A 19,576-nucleotide genomic window follows, 5' to 3' on the forward strand; every position below is an offset into this window, starting at 1 on the left:
TTGACTCATTGGAGGGACACTAGTATCGGAGGAGGAAAGATTGTTAGAAGGTTAGGGAGGGTAAACACTGAGATGTTGCCCTTCAGTGGGGAGTCCAGAAAGAGAGAACAGGGTCTCAGTCTGAGTGTTGCCCGTGGCAGGTTGAGATGAAGGGGCCCATGAGTGACATGAAGAATATTGGATCAGCTGTGGTCCTGTTGAATGATGGAACAGAATTGATGGGCTGAATGGCCAACTCTTGCTTCAATGAGTTCCTCAAACAGAAGATCATTGAAGAGAGAATTGTGCCGTGAAGAGACTTTGTGGTCATGGAACAAGGGGTAGAGGGTGTGATGAGCTGATCGATGGCGGAAGGAGCCTGGGACAGTTCTGATTGGTGGCAGCCACACAGGGTAAGGGCAGGTTTGTGAGGAGGCATGGGGTTACCGCAGAGTAACTGCACAGAAGTGCCTGACAAGGCAACCATAGAGGAAACTGCAAGGGGAATTATGTCTGCACAGAGAAATTGCTCAACACCATTGTGTCCTTCGTTATGAACATCACATTTCTCCCAGGTCACTAAACATCCCCACTAATCCTGTACCCCAGTGTTAGACAATGACCAACCCATCCCCACCAGAACAGTACCCCAGTGTTACACAGTGACAGACCCGTCCCCACCAGTACTGTACCCCAGTGTTACACAGAGATAGACCCATCCCCACCAGTACAGGGTCCCAGAGTTATTACAGGGGATAGCTGTCTACTTCCCTGTTGGCTTGCAATATTGGAGCTCAGCTCAGCTCCCCATTGGCCACCTTGTCTCTAGTTGGGATATGTGCTGCTCTCCCCATTAGCCTGAAATGCTTGCTGAAGCCGCCCCCATCTCTCTCAGCGGAACCCTGCCGACAGATGGTCACCATGTTATTCTTGATTCACTTCATTGAGGAGGGTCATCATGTCAGGGGCGAGAATCTTGGTCCGTGCCTGCAGCCAACATTGGTGCACGGGTGAGCAAGTGGCTGAGGCACTGGTGCCACAAGAAGCCCTCTCCCACCTGTGAGGGCGCAACCTTGAGATTCAGTGCGGTTTATCTCTGCTGAGGTTCCCACTAACATCCGATGTAAAGAGAAATTTTGGCCTTCATTAATCAAAGTATTGAATAAAGGTGTTGGAATATTGTGGTAAAGTTATACAAGACATTGGTGAGGCCATTTCTGACGTATTGTGTGAAGTTTGGGGCACCTTGCGACAGGAAGGATATTGATAAGAATGAAAGAATGCACAGGAGATTTACTCGGATGTTTTCAGGAATTGAACTGAGTTACAGGGCAATGTTTTTTTTTTGTTTTTTTTTAAATTTTTTATTTTTCACACCATAAATCACGTTAGCCATGATATACACTTTTTCTTTTTCACACATATACAGTGTCTTTTTCTCCCCCCCCCTCCCTCCTCCCAAGCCACCCCCCCACCCCCCCTCTCATCCATTTTAGGTATACAATCTAGGTTGCATTAAGCCAGTCAGACAATGTTGTCATTCAACAAAAATACACCAGAAATTCTACTGAGTCCATTCTTTTCTTTTCTTCTCCTTCCATCAACTTAGGTAATGTTTGTTCCCAGTAGGTTTTCGCTATTGTATTTAATGTAAGGCTCCCATACTTGTTCGAATATTTCAATATTATTTCTTAAACTATATGTTATTTTTTCTAATGGAATACATTTATTCATTTCTATATACCATTGTTAGTTACAGGGCAATGTTGAACAGGTTAGGACTTGCCAGTAGTTTGAACTGTAGTCTGTGCAGCGCAGAGGCTGTGGGGAGTGTGCTGGAGGTGAATCCATGGAGACTCAGTGACTGAATGGGCCTCTCTTTTGCTTCCTTTTCTCCTATTGTTTACGGCAGACAGAAGTTGAAGTGTATCAATGTAATGACAGTAAAAGGAACCTTGGAACATATTGAACTTTATTCCCTGGAGTATTGGAGAATGAGGGGAGATTTCATCGAGGTCTACACAATTCTGAGGGATATAGATGGAGTAAATGTAAGCAAGCTTTTTTTCACTGAGGTGAACTGAAATGAAAAGTAAAGGATGTGGGTTAAGGGTGAAAGGCAAAAAGTTTAAAAGGAACATTTTGGGAATGTCTTTACACAGAGAGCGGTGGGAGTGTGGTCGGAGCTGCCAGCTGATATGGTGAATGCGGCCACAATTTTAACATTTAAGATAAATTTGGATGAGATGGTATGGATATGGACTGGGTGCAGGAGAATGGGACTAGACAGAATAATAGTTTGGCACAGACTAGAAGGGCTGAAGGGTTTGTTTCTATGCTGTAGTGTTCTCTGGTTCTATCACTGAACTGAGAAGAAGGGCTCAGGCCTGAAACATCACTTTTTATCTTTACCTCCTACGGACACTGAAAGACTGGCTGAGTTCCTCCAAGCATCTCTGTGTTTTATATCTCTGACTTGAATCTCAGCTGGGCCACCCCCAGAAATACTGTGGTGATTGGAGAAACTGAAACCCCAAGGTCACTTCCACAAGGCACAGGTCAGGGTGAGATGGAACCCTTGCGACTCAAAGCCATCCAGGGCCAAACAGCTCACTCGATTTTTCCTGATCCCCCCATCAGTCGGGCACTCTGAATCTAGTGGTCGGCATGGTTACCATAGCGGTTAGCGCCACGCTGTTACATTGCCAGTGACCTGGGTTTGAATCCAGCTCTGTAAGGAGTGTGTATGTTCTCCCTATCTCTGTGTGTGTTTCCTCCGGCGTCTCCAGTTTCCTACCTCCCTTGAAAACATAATGGGGGTTGTAGGCCAATTGGGCACCAAGGGCTCATGGGCCGAAGGGCCTGCTACTGTATTGGATGTCTAAATTGAAAAAAAATTAGATCAAAGACTTGAATTGCTAGAGAAGAGGGAGAGGAATAAAATGATTTATCCCTGGACAAGGTTCTGTGCCTCACTAACTGTGGCATGATGCCATTGTCTGGCAGTCATTCACAGATTTCTTGATGTTGTAACGCGATCTCCCAGTCACAGAGTTATGACGTTACCCTGTGGTTACTAAAGGATTACTTAGGGTATTATGTGAGTGGAAAGAAAAAGGTTTAGATCTACGGTTCTAAACTTTTCCCAACCATGCACCTGTCCAAACACTGTGATTGTTCACCCCCCACCCCCCTAATCACCTCTTCTGGTTGCCCACTCCATACACCATGAAAATGGAAGATTATTGTCTTGGGGGGGGGGGGGAAGGTTCTTCATACACAGGTTGGTGAGTAGAGTTTTGCCTCATCAGAGAAATAAGGATCATGGGGAACAGATGGGTCAATGGAGCTGAGTCCACGTCCAGATCAAGCCGTGATCTCATTGAATAGGAGAGCAGGCTTGATGGGCCAGATGGCCGACTCCTGTTTCTGATGTTCTTCTGGTCTCTGGAATGAGCTACCAGAGGAAGTGGCTTGCTCGGCCCAGATGTGTAGGGTCAAAGTTGTCTTGTGACTGTGACCCAATCTTCAAGTTCCTTCCTTCCATTGAGGTAGCAGTGATGGCCACTTTCTCCAAAGCACAGTTAGTGTTGTGGTTAGCGCAATGCCTTGACAGCTCCAGCTATCGGGACCGTGGTTTGAATCCAGCGTTGTCTGTAAGGAGTTTGTTCGTTCTTCTCGTGCCTGTGTGGGTTTTCCCCAGGGGCTCTGGTTTCCTCCTGCCGTTCAAAACGTATCAGGGGTGTAGGACAATGGGGTGTAATTGGGTGGCGCAAACTCGTGGGCCGAAATGGCTTGTGTTACCGTACTGTGTGTCTAGATTTTATAAAAACCCGTGGACAGGACTCTTGTCTTTTGCGGAGACCCTGAACCTTTGTTGTTGGAGTGCAGCTGAACAGAGGAGGGCCTTGGTCTTGTGGGCATTGAATGTGAAACCCAATCTCTCGTCATTTAGTCAGCAAGTCAATGATACGCTGAGGTAGTGGGTAGTGCGCTGTCTGTACGGAGTTTGCACACGCTCCCTGTGACGGGGCAATTTTCTCTGGATGCTTCCTCTTTCTCCCATGTCCCAAAGGCGTGCAGGTTAAATGACCTCTGTATATTGTCCCGGCTGAATCTGGGGGCATTGAAAGGGATGTGGAGAAATGAGAAGGCAAAACTAATTAAAGTTTGAAAATTGGGTGTTTGGTCAACAAAAACTCCATGGGCAGAAAGTCTTGGTCCCATGCTGTCTTTCTCGATGGTCTTGCCTTGGAGCCAACTGCACACCGTGAGGTGAGAGCATGTGGTCTTCAGGAGGTCCGACCATGACTTGCATCTCCTTCCAAAGATGAAGTAAAACACGAAAATCTGGAGACACCATGTTTGAAGTAAAAATGCAAAATGCTGGAGAAACTCAGCAGGTCACACAGTGTGCTTTACATAGCAAAGGCTCGAGCCCTTCAAGAAGTGGAAAATTGTTGGCAGGCACCCTAACAAAAAGACTAAAGGTGGGGGGAGGTGATAGGTGGAGAAGGGAGGGAGGGGACAGCAGCGATCAGGGGGAGGAGGGATGGCTGAGTGAAGGGAAGGAGGAGGGGGAAGACAAGAGCAGGTTAGCAGAAGCCGGAGAATTTGATGTTAATGCCACCTGGCTGAAAAGAACCCAGACTGGAAATCAGATGTTGTTCCTCCAAAATGAAGTCCCTGCCAGCATGGTTAGTATAGCAGTAATGTTATCTCAGCACCAGCGACCAAGGTTCGAATCCCGTCCTGTCTATAAGGAATTGGTACGTTCTGCTTGTGTCTGCGTGGGTTTTCCTGGGGGATCCGGTTTCCTCCCACCGTTCAATCAGTACTGGGCTGGGGGTTAATTTGTGTGTAATTGGCCGGCACCATTTGAAGGGCTGGAATCACCTTCTACTGTAAATTACACCTTCTGTTGTAAATTATCTTTTCAATTTTAAAGAATTAATAATTTAATTTTAAAAATACAAATTTAATTCAGTACCACACTGGGAGAATCGACAGACAGGTGTCTGACCCAGGTGTGAAGGGAGCCCACTAACTCCAGACGGACACTGTCCCCTCTCCCTCCAATGGCCTCCTCATTGAGTTTCCATCCATCCCTTGTGCCCAGCGGCAAAGATTCAAAATTCTTTTATTGCCACATAATAATACAAAATAAATGTAACTGATGAGGCAAACAAAGAGTCACCATGAACATTGCCCGGTGCCCCATGTGAGAGAGAGAAGCAAAACAGTTCACCCCTACCCCCCAGAGTCCATGGATTCACCTCCAGCGGCTGCACAGACTCCTGTTCAATCCCTCGGTAACCCGAGCTCCAGATCCGACACGATCCGGAGCCTCCACATCTGCAGCTATTGTCCTGTGGTGGGCTCTGTGCTGCTTTATTCCAAGTCCTCTTGCACCTTCGTTCCTTTCCACAGGGTTAACCCTGTGTCCTGATTTTCTCCGTCTTGCTCCCCCATCCCCTGCGAAATGACCTGAGGTCACCTTGCCCGGTGACATTGCTGCACTGTTCCTCGCCTTCCTGTATAACTTGCTTCTCTAAGCTCCTATCCCTGGATGCGATTACCCCCGCCCCCCCCCGCCCCCTGGTTCCTCTCAATCTGCTGGGTGCCTTCAGTGGCCTGGGCCTTGGGCTCTGACGTTCTCTCTCCAAACCCCTCCAGCCTCTCTCTCTTCCCTGCGTGACAGTCTCTTTATAATCTATCTCTGACCAAATCGTTGGAATATCTTCCTGATCTGGCGCCCTGCAAGATTTTGAATACTCCTGAGATTAGAACAACACAAAGCCTTTCTGTAGCTTCCATACCACCTTGTAAAGAGGAGAGGAAACAAAAAAAATAATTGAAATGCTGTTTTCTCAACTTCTTCCCAAAACAATCTTGCACAATGAGCAAACTGGTCTGGTTTTCTTGAAAGTTCTGCATCTCAAAATATCAATCTGACTGCTGTCAAAGTTGAGCTGACAACTCAAATCAATGTCCTAATATGAAGAGAGTTATTTACTCTGTGGTGGAACGCCCACTTCTCACATTTTTCTTTTGGTATTTTTAGATGTGTAGTTTTAATCTCGCATGCTGACGTTGCTTTGTTGTAGAAGCTCGAATGCGCGGACTCTGAACTCTCACTGTCTCAGTTCTGGACAGCGGACACTCTCTAACAGAGAATTACCTGCAAAGAACAACTCCCCATTCACGTTTAAGAGGTCTTGCCTAATAACATTGGAATGGGCATTTTACCCAATTGAGGACCTTAAAATTTGAACCATCCTATCTCTTCCCATAACTCCCTAGAAACATGCAGTGATGGTCCCTCGTCTCCTGTGGATGCCAGTCGATGGCTGGGCAACGTTGCCTGTGATTAGGTCCAGTACTGTCACTTCTCTGCCAGGACCAGAGATTCCCCTGAGGTCTCTTAGACTCCTTCAGTGTGTGAGGGATGTGGGTAGGATTGAGGCAGTTTGGGGGGAGCAAGATAGTTTGGGGGTGTAGTGAGATGGTGTGGGGGAGCAGGGGGGAGCTTGGAGTGAGTGAGACAGTGAGAAGGAGGGGGGAGGAGGGGAGAGTGAGACAGTGTGAGGGGAGGGTGGAAGTGTGGGGAAACGAAGGGAGAGTGTGGGGGATCGAGGGGAGAGTATGGGGGATCGAGGGGAGAGTGTAGGGAAACGGGGAGAGTGTGCGGGAAGCGTGGGGGGAATGTGGGGGGGAGCGAGATGGTGCGGATATCAGTGAATTGGTGAGGGGCAGTGTGGAGGGAGTGAAGTGGTGAGGAGGAGGGGGTATGTGAGGAGCAGTGTGGAGGAGGAAGAGGAGCGTGTGAGGAGAGGAGAATGGGAGGGAGCGAGACAGTGTAGATGTCAGTGAATTGGTGAGGGGGGAGCGAGAGGGGAGTGAGGGGGAGCGTGTAGGGGGAGTGTGGTGCAGCGAGGGGGGGGGAGTGGGGAGGTAGCAGCGCTGCTGCTTGTGTTTGAACCTCTTCCTGTAGACATCTGCCCAGTTCAGTGGATAGGCTTGACCTTTACGAGGGTTCCTGCATTCCCATCACGTTGCACATCTGGGATCTTGCTGTGCGCCCGTTGTTTTTTTCACGTTACTGATAAATGCAGCCTCCTCCTTCTCTCGGTTGGACTGTAGTCTGTGTCACAAGTTAAACCCAGAGGCGGTGATTAACACAGTGTGATGCTGTCTGTTTGATAAGCCATTGACTTCCTAAATGTTTACTTAAGCAAGCATATAATTATTCATTTCCTTGCCTCCTCATGCTCTAGAATGTCTGAGATGAGAGTTTATTGTCATATCCATAAGTACAATGTACAATTCCTCCTCGCTGCAGACACCAACAGTGGAAAACATTGACCAAAATACACCATGTGGAGAAATAGAGGATAAGTTTTGTTGTCGTCTGATTGTAATAGGACAGCGTTCTCCGGTCCACGGTGCAAGAGACTGACTGATAAATATTCATATTTACAAAAATGCGAAAGAAAAGTGATGTGTCAGAAGTGCACACACATCCTTTGGTGGACCTGGAGTTGTTTACAGATCGAGTTGTAATGAGAGGATCACAAGCCTGATGGAAAGAATCTGTTCTTGAATGTAGAGATGGTGGACCAGGCTTCAGTACCTTCTGCCCGAAGGGAGCGGTGAGAAGAGGTTGTTACCAGGGTGATGGGGTTTCCATGATGATGTCGGCTGTCTTCTTGAGGCGGCCAACAACATTGAGGATCCTCACACAGATGTCTGCAGTGGATTGCAGGTCAGAACCTGTGATGGACTTGATTTGCTACCTTCTGCATACTCCTAACCCTACTCTTTCCATGCTGTGCTGCTTTGTGGCCCCGTAACCTGGATTTCCTGTCTCCCCCGTAACCTGGATTCCTGTCACCCCTGTAACCTGGATCCCCTTTCGCCCCCGTAACCTGGAACCCCTGTCACCCCCGTAACCTGGATTGCCTGTCTTCCCCCGTAACCTGGATTCTTGTCACCACTGTAACCTGGATCCCCTGTCTCCCCCGTAACCTGGATCCCCTTTCGCCCCCGTAACTTGGATCCCCTTTTTCCCCCATAACCTGGATCCCCTGTCGCCCCCGTAACCTGGATCGCCTGTCTCCCCCATAACCTGGATCGCCTGTCTCCCCTGTAACCTGGATCCCCTGTCGTCCCCATAACCTGGATCCTGTTTCGCCCCTGTAACCTGGATCCCTGTCACCTCCATAACCTGGATCCCTGTTGTCCCCGTAACCTGGATCCCTGTCCCGTAACCTGGATCCCATGTCGCCCCCGTAACCTGGATCCCCTGTCGCCCCCATAACCTGGATCCCCTGTTGTTCCCATAACCTGGATCCTCTGTTGTCCCCGTTATAGAATCCATTCTCTCATCCCTCCCTCCTTCACAATTGCTTTCAACTGAGAGAATCTTCAGTTATTTTCTGGCAAAGGGGGCAATGTTGCCATGAAAAATCTACAACATGAGCACAATCCCACTGAGCGCAGGATGACTCACTGACCTACGGCAGGCCTGTGTGCTCCTGGTAATGAGAGGTTGTACTGAGATGAGTGGCTGTTCTTTCTGTGGATAATGATTCCACACCAGAGTCCCATAGGACTCAAAAATGGGATTGTGCAAATCTCGCACTCCCAGCATCTCCAAAATCTCTGAAGCTTTTGGAGGAATACCATGATGTTTCAAGGTTCCAGGTTCCTTTTATTGTCACCTGATAAAACATTAAAAATGTAATGTACCTCCTCCACTTTAACTCCTGCCTGTTATCAGCCAAACGGAGCCCCCACTTGTGTTTCCTGGTTCCCCTTACAGTACAAAAGAGAATCCCTTCAGGGATACTGAGTGTCTGTGGATTCACCTCCCGCAGCCTCTGCAGCCGCACAGACTCCTGTTCGATCCATCGGGCGCCCCGAGCCCCAGATCCAAACCCCCGACATGAACAGGAAGCCTTCAGCACCCGAGGCCCTTCAGGAGCCCTTCTTGCCCTCAGCACATTGTCGAATCCCGGCTCCGATACCCAACTCTCAACAGTCTGTAACCTGGTGTGAGCCTTCCAACTGCGTTGTTAACAGCCTGCGGCCTTCGCTGGTCTGCTGCCGCGGTCACCGTCCTTGTCACTCTCAGCTGAGCTGTACGGGGCTGGGATTCCTTTACTGACTGAGTGAAGGGAGGGTGCTGACAGGTGGATTGATGTTTGCTGACGGTCCCTGAGACTGACACTGCATTGGCTACTGACAGATGTACAGTGACACTCTGGCTATTGAAGGGACATCTGGAAGTTCACAACACAAGAAATGTAGGTACTGAAATCTTCGGCAAACATGGAGAAGCTGGAGGGTCTCAGTGAGCATTCATAGAACCATCGAACAGCACAACAGAGAAACATGCCTTTCAGCCCATCTAGTCCGTGCTGAACTTTGATACTGCCTTTCCCATTGACCTGTCAGTCTCAGGGACCGTCAGCAAACATCAATCCAGACCACAGGGTGTAATTGGGTGGAGCAAGCTCGTGGGCTAGAAGGGCCTGTGAAGTGCCAGTTGATGAAGTAGTCGAAGAGGATGTGGTCAAACAATAATCATGGCTTTTATTAGCAGAAATTCATGGTACAATAATGAAAGACAATAGATGCATCTACAGTTATATCCAAGGGGAGTGTCCTTAACAGTAGAGATAATGCACGGCCAATGTTAGTACAGCAAGGCTCGCCAGAGGGGAGACAAGCAGCGTGGCAGACATTCACTACAGCCTGTTACTGTGATTTATCACTCTATTTAAAAAATGTAATTGAAGCATTATCAATAATCACACAAAACAGAAGTTGTGAAACTGACGGGCTTTTATTAACTACAGACTGGAACTGCCAACAACCTCATTGACTGATCGAGGCATGGTGGAATGGGGAGCCTGCAAGGGACTATGGGTAGGTTTGGTTTTGGGAGGTGTGTCCAGCGGCAGCAACCAATCATAGCACAGCAATGGTTTACCCGACACTGCACACTCCCTGGTTCACCCCATCCCAGGTCCTCTGGGTGTTCCGGAGAGATAGCTCAGTTGACCCATGGCCGGGACAGCATCATTGCCTGATGAGAGGTCTGTTGAATAGTGTGATAAGCGGGGGGTGGGGTATCTGTCCTTCAGTACGGCGATTTGTGTTTTCAAGCTTGTCCATACCCAGCGGGATGGGGGAAGGAGAGGTGAGTCCCGTAAGTCGTAGGCAGCAGAAGGTGCAGATGGAGGGGTGGAGGTTTGCAAGGTGGCCTGAGCTGTATTCCTCTTCTCCGGCTGTGTTCCTTCCTCCCTCTTCCCCCACCTCCCTCTCTCCTTTCCTCCTGCTTTCTCAACAATATTATCTGAATGGTGACAAACGAAGGAAAGGGGAAATGTGACAAGACCTAGGGAGTGTCACGCGGTGACGGTTGGAGTGCAGGTCCAGCTGGTGGTGAAGAAACATAATGACAGGTTGGCTTTTCTTCTGAGAGGTTTGGAAAGTAGAAGCAGGGAGAACTGACTGAAGTGGTACAGGGTCTTGGTGAGCTCACACCTTGAGTATTGTGGGCAGCTTGGGTCTCCTCATCTGAGCAAGAACATTCTTGTTGTTGAGGGAGGGCAGTGAAGCTTCACCAGACTGATTCCGAAGATGGCAGGATCTAATGGATGAAGAAAAAGTGGATAATGATGGTTATACCTGTGAGTTACACTCACTTGGGTCTTAAACGAATGAGAGGATCTCATTGAGACAAAATTCTAGCAGGACTGGACGCTTTAGATGCAGGACATTCCTGATGTTGGGGGAAGTCCATAACAAGGGGTCACAGTCTAAGGGGAAGGCGGAAGTCATTGAGGACTGACAGGAGGAGAACTCCGTCCCACAGAGAGTTGTAGGGGCCATTTCATTAGATGTATTCAGAAGGGAGTTGGATGTGGCCCTGATGGGTAAAAGGATCCAGGGGAGTGGAGAGCCAGCAGGAACAAGGTGCTGAGAATATATGGTCAACCATGATGATATTGGATGGTGGGGCAGGCTTGAAGGGCTGAATGACCTTCTGCTGCACTCCCCTCACCTCCTCCTCATACTTGCAATGATAAATAACTTGGTTGCTTCAAGACCGGGGGAAATATTCTGCAGGACAGGCGGTGTCTGTGGGACAAGAAATGGACCTCATCTCAGGATTGGAGAGCTGCATCTGACGAAGGGTCTCTGTCCTGAAGTATTGACTCTGCTTCTCCTCCCACAGAGGCTGCCTGACCCGTCGAGCATTTCCAGCAGCGCTGATGGCCTTGGTTTGGTCAGTGGGTTTGGGGGTGGTGGAGAGGGCAGGGAATCGACTTGTTGAAGGCCTTTGAGAAAAGTCCGAGTTAAAACACAAATGCTGGAAGAACTCAGGGCAACACAGTTACTGTAGCGGTTAGTGCAACGCTGTTACAGCACCACTGACCTGGGTTCGAATCCCGCACTGTCTGTAAGGAGTTTGTACGTTCTCCCCATGTCTGCTTGGGTTCCCTTTTGGGGGGGGGGGGGGCTCCAATTTCCTCCCACGTACCAGGGGTTGCAGGTTAATTGGATGTAAATGGTCAACACAGGCTCGTGGGCCGAAGGGGCTTGTTACAGTGTGGTATGTCTGTATGTCTAACTCAGCAGGTCTCGCAGCATCCATAGGAGGTAAAGATTTATAACTGAGTCCTTCCTCAAGGTGTGAGTGAAAAGCAGACAGGCACCTGAATTAAAAGGCTGGGGAGAAGGGAAGAATGGGCAGGGGGAGGAGTCCAGACCAACAGACAAGTGCTGATAATTAGACATGGATAGGACAAGGGAGGAAAGGTGAGAACTGATTGGAAGGGGAGTGGGGTGTCTCTGTAAAGACCATAGATGCACAGAAACAAGCCCTTCTAGTCTGGGCCAAACCATTTCTCTGCCTAGTCCCACTGACCTGCACCCAGTCCATAGCCCTCCCATACCCTTCCCATCCATGTACCTGTCCAAACTCTTCTTAAATGTTAAAACTGAGCCTGCATTCACCACTTTAGCTGGCAGCTCACACCACACCCCACCACTCTGTGTGAAGAAGTCCCCCCTCATGTCCCCCCTAAACTTTTCCCCTTTCACCCTTAACCCATGTCCTCTGGTTTGTTTCTCACCTACCCTCGGTGGAAAAGGTCGACCTACATTTATCCTGTCAATACCCCTCAGTACATGTTGGCAAGGGAGGGTTGGTGGGGAATTGAAATGGGTTGCCCCATTTCGGGGACAGCCCGCCTGGCGTTGTGACAACCTGGTCTGCATGCAGATTACCTGCTGGTTGGTTGGTGCTTGTTGGGTTCCGGTTCGTCTGAGGGTGCCCTACATTGTCCAGCTCTGTCGTTTGTTCACAGAAGGCGCGGGTTCAAATCCCGCCATAGGAACACGGACTCCCCAGTGGCCACACTGATGTGCCTGTCCATGGACTCGTGCACTGCCAAACCGAGGTTGCCTGTAAAATGGAGGAGCAACCCTTTGAGTCCGTCTGGAGCACGAACTTCAAAAAATTAAATTTAATTTAGACATACAGCATGGTAGTAGCATGCCATCCAAGAGCCCAAATACCCCAATTAACTGGTAACCTCTGTACATTTTGAAGGGTGGGAGGAAACCGGAGCAACTGTAGGAAATTCATGCAGACATGAGGAGAACGTACAAACTCCTCACAGACAGCACTGGATTCGAACCAGTGTGAGGTCTGCCTCAGACGGTAAACCTGGTTTGCAATAGTCTCTGCGTGCTCCACGGGGAGTGTGGGTCAGGACTATAGTCTTGGTCTCTGGTGGGGCTTGAATCCACTGCTTATTGGGGAGTCGAGGACTAGAGGGCATAGTTTAAGAATACAGGGTAGGCCCTTTAGGACGGAGATGAGAAAACATTTTTTTACCCAGAGAAGTGTGAATCTGTGGAATGCTCTGCCACAGAGGGTGGTAGAGGCAGATTCGCTGATTATGTTCAAAAGAGAGTTAGCTCAGACTCTAGTGGGCAAAGGTGTTAAGGGTTATGGGGTTAAGGCTGGAAAGGGGTACTGATAGTAGTGATCAGCCATGATCTGTGAAATGGCGGTGCTGGCTCGACGGGCCGAAGGGCCTACTCCAGCTCCTATTGTCTATTACCCAATGGCAAAATGAATGAGATGTCTTGATCCACTGCAGTGTCAGCCTAGAATCCTGCCCTGCCAGCCGTTCAGTGCTGGCCCCTTGTGGTGTCGCCTGGAAACAGGGTGGCTCCGTGCAGGCGTCTTCCCACACCAGGTTCTGGGCCCCAGGCACGCATGTCTGTGCGTGCACCTGGCCGTCCTCGCCTGCTTTTTGGTGCCTGTGTATGAGAAGAAATGGTGGCATCACTGGAGCTGCTGTAACGCAGCAGTGCTGCTGGTATGGACCTGCAGGGAAGCGGAGACACAGAACTTCCCCGCGGGGTCCCACCACCCAGGCCTTCTGTTGACGGCTCCATACAGGCATTAATGACCTCTTAAAGGAGCCAAAATCCTAAGACCCTGGGGTCTGAGCCCAAGATGGCAGGACCTGTGTTCAGCAGCGGTCTCAAGAGCTTGCAAACTCTGGGGGAGTAGCAGACTGGTGCAGGGCACCAGACACAGGGACACTATCCCTCTGTTGAGAAGGAGAAGCAGAGAAGATGACCCTAAGGACAGTGACCATGGTGGAGGGCCAGAGAGGGGCTCTGCGGCTGATGGACACACACAGGCGGCAAGCTGTTGGTGACTTGTAGGCAAGGAACCCACACAGTCTGTGGGCTGTGCGTGACTTCAGGTCAAAGGGACTCACATCGGGCTGCTGGACACTGGCTCATGGGAACCAGAATTCGAGAGGGCGCGGAGGGAAAAAGGGGCTCCCAATGGACCTCAGGCACTTAGGGCTTCCTGATGGTGTCGGGATTTGGATCTGGTGCTCGGGCGGCCGATGGATCAAACAGGAGTCTGTGTGGCTGTGGGAGCACTGGAGGCGAATCCACAGACACTCAGGGACTCTGGGGGGGTGGGAAGAGGGCTTTCATTTGCTTCTCTCCCTCGTTCTGTAAGGGGGGGCCGGGCAACACTAATAAGTGACTCTAGTGGCAATTGCAGTGAGAGAGGGAGAGAGGGCAGTCTCCACACTGACAGCAGCCGAGACCGGGAATTCAATCTGGATAAGTACTTTGGAAGATTGACCTTGAAGGTAGTGTACATGGTTAAATGTGGGATTCTGGACAGTGCAGAGGAAGAGAGGGACCTTGGCGTCCAAATGCACCGATCTCTCAAGGTCGCCATGCAGGTTGAAAGGGTAGTTAAGAAGATTTATGGTACGCCAGCCTTCATTAGTTGGGGAATTGAGCTTAACTAGCTAAATTTTCCTCCTCTGTCAGTGGTCTATTCCCTTGGCATTGGATTGGAAGAGGTATTCACTGAACCAGATTGGGATTTGAACCCACAGTTCAGGGAGGGAGAGATAGATGACCCAGCGCCCATTCCCACTGCAGCCAATCCTGCAGGGTGTGTGAAGTCATCCTGAGAGGGTGAGACCTGGGGATAATCTTGGCAGTGGGGCTTGGGGGGGGGAGGGGGGGCTGTGGCAGTGGGTCCTGGGGACAGACATCATGACTGATGATATCTGGCTGATGTCGCTGTAATTTGCTTCCTTCACAGGGTCGACATGTGAAGACCGGCCAGCTCGCGGCAATCAAGGTCATGGATGTCACTGGGGTAAGGAATCATTCATCAGTAATCAGGTGGGCTGAACTTGGGTAGATGTGAGGGTGACGCAGGGTCAGGGGATTGACTGGGCCCATCACTGACTGACGTCCAGCACTGGCTCCTAGTCACCGCCACCTTCGCCTTCTGCTCCTGAGCCTCTCCAGTCCAAGGCCCAGTTCCTGTAGGAACCAGGAGGGTCTTCCTCACCTGACAGGTTTGGAGGGGAGCTCCCATTAGGAATTGGTTGAGAGGTATGATTAGCATAAGCTGTCACTTCGATGGGAAAGATAACAGATGTGGCTGCATGTAGTCCAAAGGTATATTTGAGCTCTATTGGAGGATAGAGCAGTGTAATACAGAAGCTGTCACTGTTCAACCCCAGGGTACAGTACTGGTGGGATGGGTCTGTCACTGTATAACACTGGGGTACAATACCGGTGGGGATGGGTGTGTCACTCTATTACACTGGGATACAGTACTGGTGGAGATGGGTCTGTCACTGTATAACACTGGGGTACAGTACTGGTGGGGATGGGTCTGTCACTATATAACACCGGGGTACAGTAACCCTTCATAACCTTTGACACCCTGACTGGAAAGACTGGTCGGACTAGAGTTATATTCTGAATGAGAGGGGACCTCATTGAGACATACAATTCTGATGGGAGGAGACAGGAAGGATGTTCCCAAAGTTGGGGGCAGTTCAGGGCAAGGGATCGCAGTTGAGGGAGAAGGGAAAGGTCATTGAGAACTGGGATGAGGAGAAACGTCTTCACTCAGAGAGTTGGGGGAAGTTGTGGAACTTCATATCACACAATGATGTTGAGGCCGGTTCGTTAGATGTATTCAGGATGTGGGAGGTGGCCCTTATGGCTAAAGGGATCAGGGCATGGAGAGTAAGGGACTGAGATCAATGGTCAGCCATGATGGTGGAGCAGGCTCAAAGGGCTGAATGGCCTTCAGCTGCTCCTGGCTTCTATGATTGTATCACTCTCTGTTTGTTTCCTGTCACAGGAGGAGGAAGAGGAGATCAAGCAAGAAATAAACATGCTGAAGAAGTATTCCCACCATCGGAACATCGCCACCTACTATGGGGCCTTCATTAAGAAAAACCCACCAGGAGTGGATGATCAGCTCTGGGTAAGGGACGGGTCTCCGAGCCCACCCTTGTGGGGCAGACAGTTCTGTACACAGAACTCAACTAACACCAATGACTAATTCAGATTGCTGCAAAGCCCACCACCTCACCCCCCCTTCTGCCCCATCCAAAGGGGCAGCCTCTTGGGAGTGTGGGTTCTACAATCACGAGTCCCCCTCCAAGTTCTCTGTAAGAAGTTCAAGATCAGGTTTATTGTCATTTTTAATTTTTCTTAACGAGGTTACCAGGAAAATTAACAAGGGTAGGGCGGTGGATGTGGTCTACATGGACTTTAGTAAGGCCTTTGACAAGGTCCCACACGGAAGGTTAGTTAGGAAGGTTCAATAGTTAGGTGTGAATATGGAAGTAGTAAAATGGATTCAACAGTGGCTGGATGGGAAATGCCAGAGAGTGGCAGTAGAGAACTGTTTGTCGGGTTGGAGGCTGGTGGCTAGTGGTGTGCCTCAAGCATCTGTACTGGGTCCATTGTCTCCCTGGCTTCCTGTTCCCCCATTGACCTTACTCGGAGTGATGCCTCGTGCCTCCCATTCCTCGCCCAACTAACCAATGTTGCTTTGTGCAAGATGTAGGAGTCTCAGCAATGCAGTGACTCTCGATGGGCTCCTCCTGTGCCTTGAGGATTGATTCTCTTGGTGGACCTGTAGATAAATCTCATGCTGGGCCTGTGTTTGACAGCTGGTGATGGAGTTTTGTGGGGCTGGATCTGTCACCGACCTGATCAAGAACACCAAGGGGAACACGCTGAAGGAAGAATGGATCGCCTACATTTGCCGAGAGATTTTACGGGTAAGAGTTTTCCCGGACTCACTGAGGTCCTTGCGATCCCAGCTCCAACCCCTCTGATCATTTCCCAGTATACTTTCCTACTGATCTGACAAACTAGGCTGGCCCAGGAGGTGGGATTGGGTGGCACACTGAGTCAGACTCAAAGGAACAAAATCCCTGTCTGACTGCCCTCAGTGAAAGCTTTCCAAGCCAACATAGTCCCAATACAAGCCTTGAGCCTGGGCCCCATGTGCAAGCCTCAGGATCCAGACAAAGCTTTGGGCCTCAAACATAGCCTTGGACTCCAAATACAGCCTTGTGCCTTGGTCCCAGACACAAGCATCAGGACCCAGACACAAACCTCGGACCTGGGCCCATGAACCTTCCCTCACGCACCAGACAGACTCAGGCCTGGGTCCATGAACACAATCTTGGGTCTCTGTCTCAGATGTGTTCTCAGTCCTGGGCCCCCAGATGCAGCCTTAGGCTTGCGCCCCTCCCCCCCCCCACCACCCTCACTGTCGCTACCTCCCTTGGGTAGCCAGGCCCCTGGCTTTTCAGCATGACCCATGGCTTCAGAGGAGCCACATCAAGGTGAGCAGCCGGCTTCACTCACACGACAGCTCTGGCATCCAGTGCAGCCTTGCCTTGGACTCCGGGGCTGTTGGTGAAGTGAGAGCAGCTCAATGTGGATGTCTTCTACAGTTACAAAATTGGAACGGGCAGGTAGTCTCATGGGATCTGGTGTGTGAGGGGAGCTGAAATGCATCAAGTCCTGAGGACTTGATGCATTTGTATGGTGTCTGGGGAAAGTGGAGGGGATGTCTCCCTCTATGGGACCAAGTTTAAAATCAGTGGCTACGTAACCTGGAGCTGGGCTGTTGGAATATGGTGTGGGCCGTTTAGGAGCAATGAGAACAGAGCAAATTCACAGCCCAAGTTCACATTCGGAGTTGAGCGTCGAATTCCGGGCATTAAGGAGGACGTGAAAGAGCAAGGAACTGGCCCTGTGGCAGAACATCCATGGACTTCCGAGGATCCTGCAAGGGTAGAGGGACAGGACGGGACTGGAGGAGTGTTTGGAAAATCTAGACCCCTGACCACTGCCTTGTGGGGCAACAAGTGGCTTGGGCTGGGGTTGGGCCTTCTCTCTGTATGCAGGCCAACAGGGTCAAGTCCCACGCATCTCCCCATGTCCCTCTTGCTGCCACTGGGAGCCACATTGTGAGCTCTCGTTGTTTGTACTTTTCTGGCCCCTGTGGCTTGACATCTACCTTGGTTTGAGAATGCACTTGCGATGTCCTTGAGCACAACACACAACCATGCTGGAGGAACTCAGCAGGCAATGCGGCATCCACAGGAAGTAAAGTGCAACCAGTGGTTTGGGCCTAAGCCCTTGGTCCTGGAAGTACCTGCTCCACTAAAGGCATTGTCTGTCCCCTTATAGTCATTTCCCCCCCCCCAGAATTTGGGCTTGCTGCTGGAAAGGCCTCTGACCTATGCATCCCTCCATTGCAGGGTCTGACTCACCTCCACCAGCACAAGGTCATTCACCGAGACATCAAGGGTCAGAACGTCCTGCTGACGGAGAACGCTGAAGTAAAGTTGGGTGAGTTCTTCCTGGACCCTGAGCTCTGCCTTAGCCTGGACTTGCGGTTGGTGGGACCGTGGCCCCTCCCTGCCATGCACCGTGACGGGGGTCCGGCCTCTGAGCGTCACCAGCTTGCAACTGGTAGCAGTGCTCACCGCCCAGTTCCGAGAGCTCTGCCGCTTGGCCTCCCTCCTACCCTCAACCACTGTCAGATGCACAGTACTCAGTATCGCTGGCTGTCAGAAATCCACTGATTGCAAGTCATAAAAAAAACCATTAAATTCCCCACCCATGGGTACACTTCTCCACCTGGGATTCCCAAATCACAGAACATTCCAGCTCAGTACAGGCCCTTCGGTCCACGATGTTGTGCTGACTCATGGAAACCTACTCCACAACAATCTAACCTTTCCCAACCTCACACCCATAACCCTCTATTTTTCTTTCATCCATCTTCCTGTCTTTTAGATACCCCTATTGTACCAGCCTTCACCACAACCCACGGCAATGCATTCCAGACACTCCCTAAATTTACATTTAAAATTTTAAACCTTTCTCCTTCAACTGGACAGAGGTTTTCTGCACTTTGTCGACAATTTTTAGTATAGATTCGGTACTGAACCAACTCTGCTTTGTCCCCGGTTCAAAGTCGCGCTATCTGACTGAAATGCAAAGGTGCCTGGCCACCTACTCACGAGCAGTGGTTACAGATATCAGGCCCTGTTTGTACATGGAAAAGATTCGTTATTCAGTTAATAATACGATTCCAGACGCCGTAGGGGCCATTTATCCCTCTCTTATAATTTTACCTCAGTGTAATTCTCCTCCCTTTTATTTTTCCTTTAACATTAATCGTATCTGGCAACGCGGTTAGGGAGGGGACGAGTTTTTATTTAGTTTTTTTTCCAAAAAAATGACTAATTATGGATCTGTTTTACAATTTTCGTTTGTTTTTGATATACTGATTGTTTTATCAATTTTGTGTAACCACCCCCAATTGTCTCATTGTATTGTGTTAGTATTTTAAGCTCTTTAGTAAAGTAATAAAATATTTTAAAAAGAAACCAATGTTACACTTAAATGTAGACACGCAGCACGATAACAGGCCATTTCGGCCTGAGGGCCCGTGATGCCCAATTACACCCCATTAACCTACACCCCCGGTACATTTCGAATGGTGGGAAGAAATCAGAGCCCCCAAGGAAAACCCACGCAGACATGGGGAGAACGTGCAAGCTCCTTACAGACAGTGCGGGATTCGAACCCCGGTCCCGATTGCTGGTGCTGTAAAGGCGTTGCGCTACCCACTCCGCTAACAGCCCTACCTCCACTCTGTGTTTAAAAAAAATTTACTCTCAAC

At 49.8% G+C, this 19,576-nt stretch overlaps 1 protein-coding gene across 12 annotated transcripts in view; it reads left to right on the top strand.

Annotated features, from left to right (window-relative positions):
- Nucleotides 1–19,576, top strand: part of LOC138742753 (TRAF2 and NCK-interacting protein kinase-like) — a 111,134-nt gene that overhangs the window by 24,698 nt on the left and 66,860 nt on the right. For 7 of the 12 annotated variants that reach the window (XM_069897597.1, XM_069897586.1, XM_069897590.1 and 4 more), the window contains exons 3-7: nt 9,843–9,912; nt 14,654–14,710; nt 15,716–15,841; nt 16,536–16,646; nt 18,144–18,234. In XM_069897597.1, coding sequence (XP_069753698.1) covers nt 9,843–9,912; nt 14,654–14,710; nt 15,716–15,841; nt 16,536–16,646; nt 18,144–18,234 — 455 coding nt within the window. Of the gene's footprint in view, nt 1–7,347; nt 7,745–9,842; nt 9,913–14,653; nt 14,711–15,715; nt 15,842–16,535; nt 16,647–18,143; nt 18,235–19,576 lie in introns of those variants that run through there. The other 5 variants (XM_069897588.1, XM_069897591.1, XM_069897594.1 and 2 more) reach the window with 2 other exon arrangements.

The sequence above is a fragment of the Narcine bancroftii genome, chromosome 9 (assembly GCF_036971445.1).
Source record: "Narcine bancroftii isolate sNarBan1 chromosome 9, sNarBan1.hap1, whole genome shotgun sequence".
NCBI classification, from domain to species: Eukaryota; Metazoa; Chordata; class Chondrichthyes; order Torpediniformes; family Narcinidae; genus Narcine; species Narcine bancroftii.